Raw genomic sequence first — 16,346 nt, forward strand, 5'->3', positions numbered from 1 at the left:
GCGTTTCGTATCGATCCTCGTCGGTACACGAAGCGTCGATACGCGGATGCGAACGATGATCGATAAGAAAGGTCGCTCAGCCTGGCCGCGATTCCGTGCTCCTTTCTCGATCATTTTTTTTTTCTTTCCTTCTCTCCGGGAACAGATTTTTCCCCACTCCGAAAACAATCGAACAATGCTCGCCGGCACTCGTGAAGGAGACACGACTCCTAAGAGGGAACGAGACGAAGCTTCGAGCCGAGTAGTGGAGTAGAGGCATCGTCGCTGGGAGGTAAAATCCGGCGAAAGAGGGGACGAAAGTTCGTTGGGTTGTCTATTGTCGATGTTGTTGCACGACCGGTTTACGACCTCCCAGGTAGTCACCGCGCGACGATTACGCTTTCGGAAGACATCGACGAGCGGTCGGTCGCGCGCGTTCCGAAATGGCGTCATTATCGAACAGTTTATTAAATACGCGTGCACGTTCGTTCGTTCGTTCGTTCGTTCGAGTGTCGCGATTAATTGCACCGATTACCTACCTAGCGAACGGACACAGGGAATCACCGTTTATTCGATACTTTTAATTAAGTGCCACCGCGCGCAGCCATTGGGACACGCTCAACGATCGTTAACTACGCCCTTGTAACGCGAGCTGGAACCGAGAAAAAGGCACCTCGCGACCAGACCTAACCCACCGCCGGCACACCACCAGATGTTCTCCTTCTATTCCATCGCCGTAAACGCTAGGATAATTATCCTAATACCGACGCGGACGATAATGGCGTTCATTTTTCGTTGTGTGTTCGCGCGAGCGCGAGCGTAACCGAGACCCCGTCCGCTCGTCCATTAATTGGTCGCGATCGCGCGAGTTGTCCGCCAAGATTGCTCGAGTTATAAAACCAATCGTCCGGCCTCTCACCGTACAGGGTTTTATTACGTTTTCGTGTCACGCACCGGAATCTCTACCTCTTCTTTCTTTCTTTTTTTTTTCTTTCAAATTATTCGCAATCGCTTGCGGTGCGTCCCCCCTCGCCGCCATCGCGGGGAAAGAGTCACGGTCGGGAAAAAATGTCGGTTACACGGGCTCGCGGCACGATTAATTGCCCCGATTACGTGACGAACGCCGCTGAATCGTCGTTTATTAAATACGTTTAATTAAGTGGCGTCGCGTAGGCACGGGGCATGTAATGATCGGCTGAAACCCTCGTCGTGCGTCCCGTGGAAAAAGCCCGGGCCCGATACACGTTGCCTCGCGACGTGGCTAGAAGCACGAGCCGAACGGGCGAAGAAGAAGAAGACTCGCGCAGCTTTTGCCCCCCCCCCCCCCCCCCTCTCCCCTTAAGAACACGTTTGCTCTCCGCGAGCTATCAAACGACTGCCCGGCCGGCTGATAATTGCGACGACAAGATCGCCCGAAATAATTTACTCCCGCCGCGGGTACACGTCGCCCGGGATAAAATATGAAACAATGTTCGCCCGTTGGGAGAGCTTAGACGCGTAGAGATCGCATCGCGACCGACCGACCGACCGACCGACCGAGCTGTAAAATATACGATCGTGCTTCGTCTTCGCGAACTCGTGCCCGCGAGCAATTATACGCCACCGTGAAAGAAAATAACGAGCCCTTTTGTCCACCTCGAACCACCAGGGGATACGGTGAGGAACGAACGGGGAGGATCCTCGGTTCGTCGTTAGACCCAACCGGAAAAGAATTCATCTTTCTTCGGGTCGTCCCTCGGAACTGGATCTTCCCATTGTCACCGTTCTCGTCCCCGTTTCGAACTAAAGACCCTTCGGTTTTCATCGTTTCTCTTTTCTTTCATTCCAGCCGCAAAATCTGGTCCTCACCGGCGAGTTTCCCGACTGCGACGTCAAGCTCTGCGACTTTGGTATCTCGCGGTACATCAGTCACGGCGCGGACATCCGGGAGATTTTGGGCACGCCCGATTATGTTGGTGAGTATTATGCGAATCGATATCAGTTTTTCAATGGTTCGACACGTTCGCTGCGGTTTAGACGGATCCGGGTCGCGAACAATGTGCCGGGATAGCGGTTCGGTGAGTTGTGAAAGGTTGCGCGGTCACTGGCAACGAGCAGGGACGTCTGTTCAACGTTTGGCACGTACTATGAATGGATTTGAGTTATTTGGATACTATTCTGTTAAGAAAAGTACAAAATTAGCAGTGGAAAATTGTAACGCAACCGACGGACGTGTATCACGAATACAAGTCAGTGACTTCTAAATAGTCGAGTAGTCAGTAGCAACGAGTAGAGACGTCTATTCAACGTTCGGGATGTAGAACGAATGGATTTGAATTATTTAGATACTATACCATTAAGAAAAGTACAGAATTAGCAGTGGAAAATTGTAACGCAACTGACGGAGGTGTGTCGCGAACGCGAGTCGGTGACTTGCAAATAGTTCCGCGGTCACTGGCAACGAGTGCAAACGTCTATTTGACGTTTGGGACGTAGACGAGTGGATTTGAGTTATTTAAGAACTATTGTATTACTTTCTAAGCGTGACGTTATACATTAGCTACGATGAATTATCGTGAAAGAATTGTTCTGAAACGGAGGAAAAAAAACAGAATTAACAATGGATAATCGAAACGCAATTGACAAAGGTGATGCAACGTTGTGCAAATGTATAAGTGATTTATTTGCGAGTGGTGACACTTGGTTCTTGGAATCTTCGAACAATGAATTAATTGTTTCTGGTATAGACGTAAGAAACGGTAACGATCTTTGCGTCAATTTCTGTTCGAACTAACAAACTGTGAACATTCGAGTCATTCGCGACGCAGCGAGTGTGTCAACTATGAAAGACTTTGACGCAAATCGTACGCCGTGTGTGGAAAATCTTCTCGCGTATCGAATTCGCGCAGATGCTGAATGCTTATGGGCGTTTACCGCTCGTCCAACCAATCGTAGTCAAAGGTTCAAGAGCACAAAGAACATTTTGTAACGGTTGTACATTTGTCCCGTTTACGTGTCTCGAAGTAGGCAGATCTCGGGTATCGTTCGTAGGAACGTTCCTGTTTGCACCTTTTCGGGAGCTCCCCCACCGGGCTTCCGGTTCGGAAGTAACCAATCATTTTCCGTTCAAACTTCGTCGACGTTCGAATACGAAATTATATATTTCTTAAAGCTCGTTACCATCTATAGAGTACAGATTCTATACGAGTACAGTTTTGTAAAGCGATCGGTGTAAATGGTAGTTTATAAAAGGAGGAAATTTGTTTTTAGAAATTTAATAACGAAGATCGATGATTCACAGAAATAAATTTAAAAAAAAATTATTTGTTCGATAGATCGTCAGGTACAGAATAGTATTATTTAATCGCGAATACAATAATTAATATTTTCTTTACGTATAATACATTCGGTGACTTTGTCTTATGAAATATTATGTCGTAATATGTCTTCTAAATACAAACGTCATGGGAAATAGAGGGCAGAAGGCATTTCACCGATGCTATTTTTAAAAATTATAATCACATTGATCGCTATACTGGAATAAATTTCTTTTTAACGCTTGCTCTAAATCGCTGTGCAATCGCTAACTTCGAAGCTAATCTTTCTCGTATCGATCGCGTTATTTTGCCAATAATCTTTCCAATAATGTTCTTTTACACTGCTCGGTGAAAAAGTTCTTGCTTCCCAATACAGACCTATTCTTTACAATAACCGTGTACTTTTCTCATTGAAAAATACAAGTCCATCGACTCGTGGCTCATTCGATAACGCGTCGATATATTTCTTTTATCTAATTTCTTTATTCAACGGCTTTATAACGGCCTTAATGAGAAAACGCAAGATCAAGTTCGTGAAAGGATAGCGTATTATAGAGGAAGAAAAGTGAAAGGACAAGGTTCGGTGAAATGTTGTTTTGCAACCTGATCTCGCTAATTTGGTCGATAGTTATAGATTATAATGTCGACAACGACTCCGCGTTTGTCTTTTCCCTCCTACGCGCGAAAGGTTAATCGTGTCAGCCTGATAAATAAATAAAATAAATTCTCCCGTATCTTGTGCACGGTCGGGTGAAATGGGAGGGACGGTGTGGCAATCGGTGGCGTCGAGACGCCATCGGTTCCAGACACGCGAGATGTTCTAAAGGTCGGCAGACCGAATCCTGCCGCATCTTTGCCTCTATTTCTCTTTGTTCTCTTGCTCTTGCTCTTTCTTGCTCTCTTACCCTTACTCTTGCTCTTGCTTTTGCTCTATCTTATTCTTACTTTTAATTTTGCTCTATTTTACTCTCACTCTTGCTTTTACTCTATCCTACTCTCACTCTTGCTTTTGCTCCATCTTATTCTTATTCTTGGTTTTGCTCTATCCTACTCTCACTCTTGGTATTGCTCTATCCTAGTCTCACTCTTGGTATTGCTCTATCCTACTCTCACTCTTGGTTTTGCTCTATCCTATTCTTACTCTTGGTATTGCTCTATCCTACTCTCACTCTTGGTTTTACTCTCTTGCTCCATTTTACTCTCTTGCTCTCTCGCTCTTGTTCCCTTACTCTCTAACTCTCTATACGTCTCTTGCTCTTTCTTCCTTGGTCTCTCTCACTCTCTTGCTCTATCTCTCCCACTGGCACTCGCTACCTCCCTGTTTCTCTTTCGACTCGCGAAACAGCCTGGTTCCCCGCGGGCACCGTTCGGTTATTCGCACGTCGGATCGGGTTCGCGGCTCGTTTCGTACCGCGTAATTCCATTAGAGAAACAGGGCCGTTGCATAATTGAACAGAACAAGCCACTTCTCGACCGGCAGTAAAGCCGCACGTGGCTCGACCATCGACCGGGAGGACCCTTTTACGAGCATTCGCGATTTACTCCTGCGATTACTTTTGACTCCTGTCTAACGACTCCGACCACGTTCCTCGGAGCTGTTGACGAAAACCCGAACTCGCGAGGTACCCGCCTAACTGCAATACACGCGACCTTGCTCTCCCGTTTCCAGACCTTCGCGAGTTTCATCGAATAGCTACACGTAAAAAAAAATTGATCCACGAATTACATCGTTGATACAAAATATCGAATTTTTATACTCGGGCTACCAACTATTTTAAGAAACTAAAAGATATTAAAAATCCCATCTTGACCGCTCGTTATCACTGTGTAGTATTGTCGTCGACTTTGTAATCATAATTGAAATAATTATCCAACAAGATGCGTGTCTTCTCCCGGATATCCAACAGTTTATCGACCGGTTACCGATCCCCGTTTTGCCGCTTCTAGTTGTAATTAGCGACATCCGTCGAAAAACATGGGAAATCGGCACGAATGCAATGCAGCCGATCGTTCAAGGGCCCGTCCTATAGGAAGCTGGTAAACTGGCGAGTCTAAGGAACGCTATTAGATCCACTTTAATCCGGATAAACTCTAAATAATCACGGTTGCGTGTGATCGTCTAACAGATAAATAAACTAAATATATAATTGAAGCGAACATAAGATAGAAAAAAAACAGATACTTTGGTTTACAAGCAATCACGTACCAAGTAACGATCACAATTTGTTTTTGAAGATGTAATTTTACTCGTCACTCGCCTTAGAAATCGCCCATATCATTTTCAGAAACTATAATTTTCATGTTTTCCTACGCTAGTCAAATGCAGTGTCTGTGCTTTCCTTCGAGACTGGAGCATTATATTTGTGCTCTACAGCACTATATTGGTGCTCTATAGCACTATATTGGGGCTCTATAGTACTATATTCGTGCTCTATAGCGCTATACTGTAACACTGTAACCATTCTGACTCCTGTGACGTTCCACTCGCCAAGGTACCAGCTCCCTATAGTACGCGTTACAATTCACCGTACAATGATCGTAACGCGCGCGTGGGGTTGTCGTACGATAAGTCGAATCGCGTACGGGGCCCCTATTGGAGAGACGCAGCAGCCAAGAGCAAGAAAAATAATATCTTCGTCGCGACGCGTATTACGCTTTAGACAAAGGATCGTATTTATTCTTTGCGCGATGAGATTGCACTGATGATCGCACGGTTCAATTTTTTACAGAAAAAGAAAGAAGACGATAGTCATCTCGAGTAACCTTGGAGCATTTCAAAACGATAACGGCATTTAAATTGGATTCTGCGTTTGTTTCAGCCCCGGAGGTATTGAACTACGAACCGATCAGCTTGGCGACCGACATGTGGTCCGTGGGAGTGCTGTTGTACGTCTTGTTAACGGGATGCTCGCCGTTCGGTGGCGACACGAAGCAGCAAACGTTTTGCAACATCAGCCAATGTCGACTGGACTTCCCCGACGACCTGTTCGAAGACGTATCCGAAGGTGCGCGCGATCTCATGCGCAAGCTGATGGTCAAGGATCCAAAGTGAGCCAATTACATTATCGGTGTTCCACCATCCTCTGTTCCCTCCCTCTTCGATATCCTCGTCAACGCGGAAAGTATAACCCGTGTACTGTACGTCGCTGGAAAGATGGCAAGTGGACTAGCTACGCTTCTACACGTGATTTCGGTCACGATCTATTATTATTGGTCGAATCGGTTTCGTGTACTACTGTTCGTCCGCAAGAAAGGATCTTTCTCTGCCCAAAGCACAGTGCAGTAGACCTAACTGTACAAATTTTAGCGAAAGTTACCCATCTGATCAAAAATTCGTGCGAATCTTTGAAACTCTACCAATGAGACGCCTATACCTTCCGGTCGTCCACTTCCCAGCGAAGCACAATACAGTAGTCGTGGTCGATCCGATGACGCGTTCCGGTGACCCGACGGATCGCTTTCGTTCCTAGAAGCTGAATAATGCCGAGTCGAGCTAAACGCGACTAACGATGTTTTCCGAGATCCCGACGAGCGGCCGCCTCCGCTCCGCGAGCCTGTATCTTCTTTCGCTTCGAGGTAAGCGGTAAGCGATAAACGTTCCCGGTAGGTTCACGCCGCGCTTCCACGAAGGCATTATATTTTCACCGGTGCCGGAATTCCGAGTAGCGCCTCTCCACGGGCTCCCCGATAACACTTATCCGTCCAGTTTCGCGTTAGCGAACCGCTACCGCTATCGTGGACACGACCAGGAGCGCAATTTCGTTCCAGATAAAAAGAGTTCCCGAGGAGGGAGGTTGTAAATCGGTCGCGAGTTACTCGGGATCTTAGGCGCGCAACCACCGGCTACGTTGTTTCGTCCATTACGCGATCGAAACTCGATCGTCCGGCTTCCTGCATCGGTCGTGCTGCGTACGTGGAAGCGAAACGATCGACATTCCATCGCGCGACGACTTTCTTCGAAACGGGAAGAGGGACACCGCTCGCGAACGAGTTCCGTTGAAAAACTCGTAGATTTCCTTATCGTCGACCAGTCGGACAGCTAGGAGGAAGTCACCATCCGGAATATCCGTGCCCTTCCAGCCCGTTGGCTCGGTTATCTCGATGCCAGTTCTAGCGCGGTTTATCGTCGTTGGTACAGGCGTCCCCGCGTTCTTCCCCCTTCCATTCGGTCGGTCGGTCGGTCGGTCTGGACTCCCACTTGGTTGCAACTGACGCGTCGCGAGTCACCTCTGCGCCGTCACCCGTCACCGTCGCCGTCACCGTCGCTGCTCGCCCGCCGACGTGCCTTCGTCTTACGGTCTTCGCAGTCCCGCGCTCTTCGTTGCCGTTTCCTGCTCTTTTTCTTCTTTCGTCGCGCGTTACGTAACCAGTCGGCCCCGTTACAAGACATCCTACAACCCGTGCCGGAAGTCGCGACGTCGACCGATCGGAAAGTACGGCCGGACGCGACGTACCGAGGCACCGTGCTCGAACAAGATACAGTCCGCGACAAAAAGATAGCACACCCTATTGATTTCCTACTCGCGATACTCTTTACATAGGAGGACTCCTTTATAAGCTATTCTCGTACGGTTGAACAACCTCCGAGCTGGAATACGCTCTCGGAGACGGTCTTTCGCGGTGCTCGAACGTCGATATCGCTCGTTCGAGCCGCGAGGATTGCCCGCGGATCGAGTATCGCGCTCCTTAGGATTCCCCATCGATCGTGAATCTACCGACCATTTTTTACGCTGCGATCGCGTGTCCTTCTTCGTTGTTTTCCGATGGAGGAACAAGGAACGATTATCCTAACGGAAAACATCGTCGTAGGTCTGTATCGGGAGTTTGGTTATTCGATAAGCGAGGACGGTAAATTTCTTCCGGTAACGATTATTGTCGGTCGGTACCCCGTTGTGTAGGATTTCGATAGCTTTTGTTTTCTCTCGCGTGAGAATCGTTCTCGAAGCTTTCGTTTCGTGTCGGTAATAATAAAGCTCCGGGTTAGAAACTATGGAGGCCCGAGTGAATAGAAACGAACATCTCCGACACGTGATGTGTCTACGTGCTTTCACCGTGTCCATGGCGAACTGTGTATCGCGAGAACAGCACAGAGACGGTTTGCACGGTTTAAGGAGGGCAATTTTTCTACGAAACGATTCGAATGTATTTTAAAATTCGTTCGTATCGAAAATTCTCCGACGTGGATTTCAAAAAGAGGTGGTGAACAATGGTGGAGAATGTATTACCGAATATTTTTTAACAAAATATAACAAAAATACCTCCCGTTGAAAACGCCAAACGTGGATTGAACTTACCAAAAAAGAAACAAAGTCTTCTACTTTCCGCAAAAAGACACAAACTCCTCTATGCTCCTCGATAAAAGACAAACTCCCCTATTTTCCGTAAGAAAGAAAAATGAAGGAAACTGAACCGAATCTCCGTTTCTCTTCCAGCGAACGCCTGACCGTCACGGAATGTCTGCAGCACACGTGGTTCGGTATGTTCGACGGTCCGCAGACTCCATTGACGATCGGTTGCGCGACGTTGAATCAGTCCACGATCGAATCGACGACGACAACGACTTTTCAAGAAGCGAAATCGGGCGGGAAGAGCCCAACGAGCCTCGCGGAGCCACCGTCTTCGACGACGACGTTGACCTCCACACCGAAGAACGAGGCGGAGAAACACGGCCAAAGATCATCCTCGACCGCGAACGTCTGCACGGATCAGAAACCGACAGCGACACGGGCCGTGTCCTCTCACACGGAGAACCTCTATTCGAAGTCGAAGCTCTCGGCGAAACCGATCAGATACGGTCTGAGCCCGGACCGCAGGGACACCTTCAAGAGGAACATGGACTCCCTGGCGCAGAAGTTCTCCGGTGCCGAGATCGTGATCATCGAGCCGGCGACGTCCACCGGTACGACGGGCGTCGCGATCAACGCGACCGGCACCACCCAGAGGAGGGCCACGGCGACCCACACGATGCCGGCCGGTGAGGTGTTCAAATGCACCCCGGTGTTCATCCTTGGAGAGGAGCAACAGTGCAGCGACAGCGGTAGCGACACCATCTCGGAGATCTCGACCGATAGCTCGAGCGACCGGAGCAGCATATACTCGGACGACTCGTTGGACTTCATCTCGTACGGGAAGAGCCAAGGACGAGCGAGTTATCCGTTCGCGGCGGCGGAGACCGCGTCGGACCGATGGGAACCGAGGCACCATCACCACCATCACCATCATCAACAGCAACAGCATCACCATCACGCCCGTGTCTGGCCCAGGGAGTGCAACGGGGTCGTGAGCAAAGCTCTCAGCCGTTTCTCCACCGAGACCTCGAACGCGAAGGTCGCCAAAATGTCCAGCCCGCCGACGGTGCACGGCAAGACCAGCCTGGAAGCGCTCCGGGAAAGGGGCGGTAACCTGGTGGTGATCCGCGAACCGGTCAGGGCCGGCAGGTACACCAGGTACAGCGAGGTGCAGTGCGAGTCGGTGCAGGCACGGATTCGTCGGTTCCAGCTGCACCGTGCCTCGTAGACGACTAGGAACAAGAGGGGGAGTGCCTTTTCGTCCTGTAACGAGCTTCCTCGAGCAGCTACGACGTCTCCCGGGTCCCGCGATCGCTTTTGATAGTTCAGGAGGCGGGTAGGGGGGACTCGTTGTACATACAACCTTCGCGATGTACAGTATACAGTTCGGTAGCGCGCGTCGCGAGTGAATCGGCGCACGCGCTCGGTTGCGGGGTGATGCACGCGCACCGGGTGCCTCGGAGTCACGCGGCACAGCTTCGATGTACAGAGTCTCGCGCGAGACTTTTCGACGATCGCTTTTCGAGACGCCCGGTGTACGTTTCGAGCGACTTGTAAATAGGTAAATGGTAGGGAGGGAGGGGGAGGGGAGAAAATGGCGCCGATCGGCGACGCGCGTTGTAAATATTCGGACGACCGAGAGATTTTACGAGGGTATCGGCGAGTCGAGTTTTTCAGAGGGTGGTGTTTTTTTTCTCTTTTTTTTTCTATTGTACAATAACACGAGCGAGAGTGAGAGAGAGAGAGAGAGAGAGAGAGAGAGAGAGAGAGAGAAAAGAGAGAGAAAGAGAGAGAGAACGCACGGACAATCGAAGAGAGTTCGTCATTGTAAATAGACGAGAGAGATCGGATTCGAGGTGACACAGGGGGTTTATTTTTGAATGAGAGCGATGGAATGCGAGTGTGTGTGAGAGAGAGAGAGAGAAAGAGACACGCGTCGTCATGGACAGCTCGTTGTCCGCCATTGTACCGATAGACCGCGACCGGTCGTCCGTTCGAGAGTGGAAAAAAACGAAGCGGAATGCGAGAAGTTGCACCGAGTCGCTGGCGAAACGAAAGTCGGCGCCGCGGCAAAGATCGCTCGCGATTATTGCGCAACCGGAGAATGTCAAGCGTATAGGACTCCGTTCTGGAATTCCAAAGCGGCGACGATCGTGTCGCTCGCTCTCCCGAGCGAGAGGAAATCGGCGCTGGCGTCGCGCGAGCGTCTCGGTGCTGGCCGGTGAATTCACCCAAACTAGCCATAATCGTGATCGATCGTCGCGATAACGGTAACCCGAGCTAAATTCGATAACTTCGGTGCCTTTACGATAAGCGTTAAGAGAATCGTGCGCGCGGTGGGTTAGGTCGCTTGCGAACGTGGCTGCGCGCGCATCCTAGGGTCCGCGGACGATCCGAACGCTCGCTGTTTCTGCATCGTCGAGAATCGATGAAGATAATCGAACTCGAGTCGAAGAATCGACGATTACCAGTTTTGGCAGAATTCGAAGAAATTCCGAGATTTCGAGACATCGGTGTCATTGTTGCATTTAAGAAAACGATTCGAAGACGACGCGTTGTAATTTTCAAAGAAATTTGGAACATCGTTTCAGCTACCGGAGAGATTCAAAGACGACGTTGGGAATTTTAAAAGAAATTTTAATATCTACGCTGCTAGATACCAATATTTAACTACGAAAAAGATTCAAAGACGACATTGTTACAGCTGTGAAAAAGACTCAGGGACAAGATTGTAACTTTAGAAGAAATACCAATATCGTTACCACAAAATATCAGGGCATTGTTACGCGTATAAAAAGTATTCGATGACGACAAATTCGGATTAATTCTGCCGATAATTTCTCGATTCTCGTCGATGGTTTGAAATCGGAAACGTCCGAACACCTCGAAATGGGCGTACCGCGTCCGAGTAAAATCGAGGGGCAGTTCTCCGTTGATCGAACACGGCGTCGTTGTTACCCCGTTTTCGTGCGAACCAGCGCACGGTCTCTCGAAAGGAGAAGCTCGCACGGCGCGAAACCGGGAGTTAGCGACGTCGATCGACCTTGAATGCTCGTTCGATTTTCTTCCGATCGCGGTGCGCACCTATCGCGAGCGCAAACGCGCAAACGCGCAAACGCGCATACTCGTAGTGCCTACGTTTATTCTTGTCCCGTTTGCAGCACCGTGTCTCCGCCGTGCAAATACCACCAGCGTTGTGTTTGAATCGCGAAACGAATAAACCGGAGCGCGGTGGTGCGAGCGCGTGTCGCTACTTTTAAGAAGACTCGACGAACGAGCAGAGAAACCCTCTCCGGTTCGCATTAGTGCCTTAGCCTTAGTACGGACGATCATTACAGATCGCGGCGTCGATCGATCGAAATTGAGAGCCTAGACTAGCGTTTAGGCGTCTACAATTCTTCTCGTTGGTTCGATGGGCGTCTCCAGTCCGGGGCTAACGAATTGGACGCGCGCGACGAGCCCAATCGACCGCGTTCTCGAAACATCGAAAGAAGCTGGGTTTTCTTTACGATGCGTTTCCTCGTGTCGCAACACGGCGACACTGGCGCATCTCGATGCGTCCGAGATGCAACCGCCGTGACCAGACATCGAGAATAAATCTAGCCATCGAGAAAAACAGAAAAGAAAAAGACAAAAAAAAATATATATACGTATCATCCGGGGACGATTCGCACGAGAACGACAATCAATCGCACAGGCTGCTCACACGTCGAACAGAGTCGCGATCTCTTCTGACTCCGTGAATCGAACATATAGATATATAAATAAATATACACGCGTATGTATTTATATATATATATATATACATATTTAGATAGGTTAGCTTCGCGAACGATGCGTCGCGAGGCGTAACCGAAACGATAAAGGGCGAACGCTTAAAAAATCTTGCGGGGCGCGAACTTGGACAGTGGCGCCCCCCTGAATACTAGTCATAAACGTTACTCGTCCTCCTCCGCGAATTCGATCGTATTTCATCGACGACAACGACGACGACCACGCGACGACGCGACGACGGCGTCTTCCTCGCGTTAGATCGATCGCGAAGATCGACGAGTGGACAAGCGCGCGATCAGAGACGACGAATCGCGCGCGTCGACGTCGTTGGAAACGATATTCGACCGATTCGAAGTATGTATATACATACTTACCGTATCGTACGTCGCCGCACCGACCGACGAGAGAAAGAGAGAGAGAGAGAGAGAGAGAGAGAGAGAGAGAGAGAGAGAGAGAAACAACTCGCTTCTACGTCGCATATGCATGTACGTATCTCCCGTGAAGAGCGAGATCGGAGAAACGGGAGGATCCGCGATATCGTCGTTTCCGCGGAGCCGAACCTCGTGGATCGAGGAGCCGCTACAGAATTTGACCCCACGAACAACACATCGTCACAGGCGTTCGTCCGTTGAAAGAAATTCTGAGACGCACACCGAGACACACGTAGAAGACGCACGACGGTAAGAAGAACGCGCGACAGCGACGCTTAGGAACGAGGTAACCTGCTCGCAGGGTGCACGCGTGCGGCCGAAGTGAGCGTGAGCGAGAGTGAAAGGAAAGACGGAGCGAGTGAACGTGTGCGTGTGTGTGTGAGAGAGAGAGAGTCGCATGAATTCACGAATGCTTCCGAGAATCAAAGGAAATCATAGAGACCTGTAATATAGTTTTGCTACTACGGGAGAGGAGGGCGTGTGTCCGAGCGAGTCGGGTCACCGTTTCTCGAGGCCAATTCGTCGTTATTTATTTCCGTCTGCTTTCCGTTCGATATTGTATTTAATTAATTTTTTGCCTACACGTATTATTGTTTTCGTGGCGTTTCTTTCATCCGGTTCGGCCTCGCAGGAGAGCGTGCCGTTTCTCTCTCTCGCGCGGACACGCCCTGCTCTCCGATTTATTCAACTATCATCATTATTATTATTATTATTATTATTATTATTATTATTCTAATTATTATTATTATTAATATTATTATATTATTATTGCTATTACGTTATCGCTGTAATGTTATTAATATCGAGGTTATTACGACGAAAAGAATCGCGCATGTAGCTACCACGACTTTCTGTAAATACTTTCTGTCACTCTGTATTAATTTTAATAACGTGCGAAATAAATGCCGCGTATCAGTCGAAAACCACGTTGATTCTCGCTACGGTGAATCACGGTGTCTCCCTCCCCGTGATTCTCTATTTCTTCACCCGTTTTTCCCTCTATTTTATGTATTTATACCTCTCGCAGTCTCCTTGAAATATTTATATTGCCGATGGTTATTATACACCCCCGTTCGAAAGTCGCGCGACACTGAAATATCACAGACTTAAAAAAGGGAAACAATGGAAATTGTTGAAGCGTTTAAATCAAAATTTGTTAAAACGATCAAATGTGTCCCATGACTTTTGCGAGGGGCATATACCAGAGATATCGATCTTGAATCGATTCAAAAACTCTTATCGAGGTTAGGTCGACTTTGTCTTCGTGACGCGTATCAATTTTCAGCCACGTGAAAGTTATTTTTTTTTTCACTTGGTTTCTTCTTTTTCGATTCGATAAAGACGCGGTGTTGTTATCATTACTATTATTATTGTCGTTATTCGCTTGAAAGCAGACCGTGCTCAAAAGGGGAGACCTCGTTACGTGTCTCGATAAAAAGCGCGCGCACCGAGTTCACACTCCGCGAATCCGAGTTTTCCCATACCGGGTTACGAAGTTTTCCAAGAACGTCGGTTTTCTTTTCATGCTATAAATAGACGGGCATTAATAGCGGCCAGGTGACGCGATGATTCACCGTCGAGATTTCCTGCCGGGACAAAAGCCCACTGGCCCCGTTTCGATCCGGAGACTCTTAGGAAATTCGAATCATTTTTCACGGTACCTCGTTTTTTCGCGCAATTTCAACGCGAGAAACGTACAATTGGCTCGACTCGGCCGCCAATTGCGTAATTCGCGTCCACACGAGGTCGTTGCGTAACACGAAACGACAGAAACGACGCACCCTGTCGGCTCGCGTCGTTCGAAACTACAATTAACGAGGGAGGGGGCAGCACGATCGGGAGAAACGGAACGTCACCGAGCGTTGCTCCAACGCGTTTCTCGCGCGGTTTTAAAACTATCCTTTCCCGAAGAAACGCGACTACTCGACGAGAGCCTCGTTACGGTTATCGTGGACGAAATTTGAACCGTTCGAGGGTCGTAATCGTGGACGGATTCTAGTAGAAACGGTCCGGTGGAAATTACAAACTCGTGGGAAATTAGTGAGGGCGGCACGATCGCGGGAAACGGAAAGAGAAACCGTGATCCTCGGTCCCTCGATTTCGAAAGTACCGTTATTGTAGAACAGTTCGTTGAATGAAAAATTACAATCGATAGAGCATCGTGTACGTACATCGTGTGCATTTGAGTCACTGATATAGAAACGCAAGGCCGTCTCGTGCGGTTGTGTCAAAATTTGATTCCAATACTCAAACTTTTGTACCAAAGTAGTCTCACGAAGCTGAAAATCGTTGAAAACCATTTACAATCCACCGCGTCGTAGGAACGTCCAATAGATTCATCTACACCGTATACAGAAAATGGTATTACGTATAGTTTGTAAACACTCGGTGACTGCAAAAGTCCAATTACCATATCCGTCATTTTCTCGATATGTATATCGTCTTGAACTTTATGCTACTTCGTGTTACATTTGTACGAGAAGAGGGCTTGTGAAGCTCGTTGCTGATCTTTTTCTAAATATTTTCGCCGATGGACGCCAAGAAGCCATCGTCGTAATTGGTTGTTTCTTTTTTTTTCTATAGCAACGTATATAGTTACAACTGGTGAAATAGGCATTCGAAGAAAAGTTACGGCGCGACAAGGTGATGCCAAAGTGATCCAAGTTGGCGAGCAACCGTGTCAAAGGCTCTTTCGCGGAGTCGGTGATTTTTTGCGGGGACAAAGAGCGGCAGGTTGCTCAATTGGCGAACGCGATTGCGAACGACGAATTTCGGTCGGTCAAGGGCGGCAGGGGCAGAGCCGAAGACGTAGAAATTGGCAAAAGTAGCGCGTACGAAGATGGAATCGCAGCGGCCTGTAATTAGAGGCAATGCGCCGCTTTTGTCGGCCCGCGCGTTTAATGTTCGCGCGCCACAAGTCGCTGCTCTTTTTTCCATCGGGCTGCCGCGCCGAGGCGGCGATTCGCGCCCTGACCTACGCGTTAATTAACGAATTATCGTCGGGGATTCAACGGGGATTTATTCGGTCACGCGAACGACGTTTCACGAGCGTTGATTTAACAATTTCTAGGCGCAACGGTATCCTCGAACGCTCGACACGCGTACCTCCGTTATCGGAAATGGTCCCAACGCGTGCACCGAATTCTACCGAGCTCGGACAAGTCTCGTTTATTTATTTATTTTTGTTCGCATTTATGTGTTTATTTATTTATATATTATTCCTGAACTCGAGAGGGTATTCTACTCTGGAACCTTAAAAAGATTGATACTTTTTTATTTCATTTTTTGAAAGTGTATCTCTTCGAAAATATTTTTTATTTGTATACTTATTTCTGAACTTAAAGAGGTGTTCTACTCTGGAACGTTAAAAAGAGGTATTCTGGAACTTTTGTTCTTTTTTAGTTAATTTTTCGAAAGTACGTCTCCTCGAAAATACTTCTGTAAACGGTTACTACCGGATAAGAAAAAATACCAAAGGTATGGACGTTCAAGGGTGAAGACTACTCTGAAATAATTAAATAATTGATTCCTTTTTAATTTTTCGAAAGTTCCAGAGTAGGACAGCCCCTTAATAAATA

General features: G+C 48.3%; 1 protein-coding gene across 1 annotated transcript in view; it reads left to right on the forward strand.

Annotated features, from left to right (window-relative positions):
* The window catches only part of LOC143153374 (serine/threonine-protein kinase 17B), a 93,250-nt gene extending 83,134 nt beyond the window's left edge, over window positions 1-10,116 (forward strand). Inside the window, exons 4-6 of the mRNA XM_076324475.1 lie at window positions 1,808-1,934; window positions 6,095-6,323; window positions 8,708-10,116. Of these exons, the coding sequence (XP_076180590.1) occupies window positions 1,808-1,934; window positions 6,095-6,323; window positions 8,708-9,791 (1,440 nt within the window). The 3' untranslated portion in view covers window positions 9,792-10,116. The remainder of the gene's footprint in view (window positions 1-1,807; window positions 1,935-6,094; window positions 6,324-8,707) is intronic.
* Window positions 10,117-16,346: the final 6,230 nt, after the last annotated feature.

This window comes from Ptiloglossa arizonensis, chromosome 12 (assembly GCF_051014685.1).
Source record: "Ptiloglossa arizonensis isolate GNS036 chromosome 12, iyPtiAriz1_principal, whole genome shotgun sequence".
Taxonomy (NCBI): domain Eukaryota; kingdom Metazoa; phylum Arthropoda; class Insecta; order Hymenoptera; family Colletidae; genus Ptiloglossa; species Ptiloglossa arizonensis.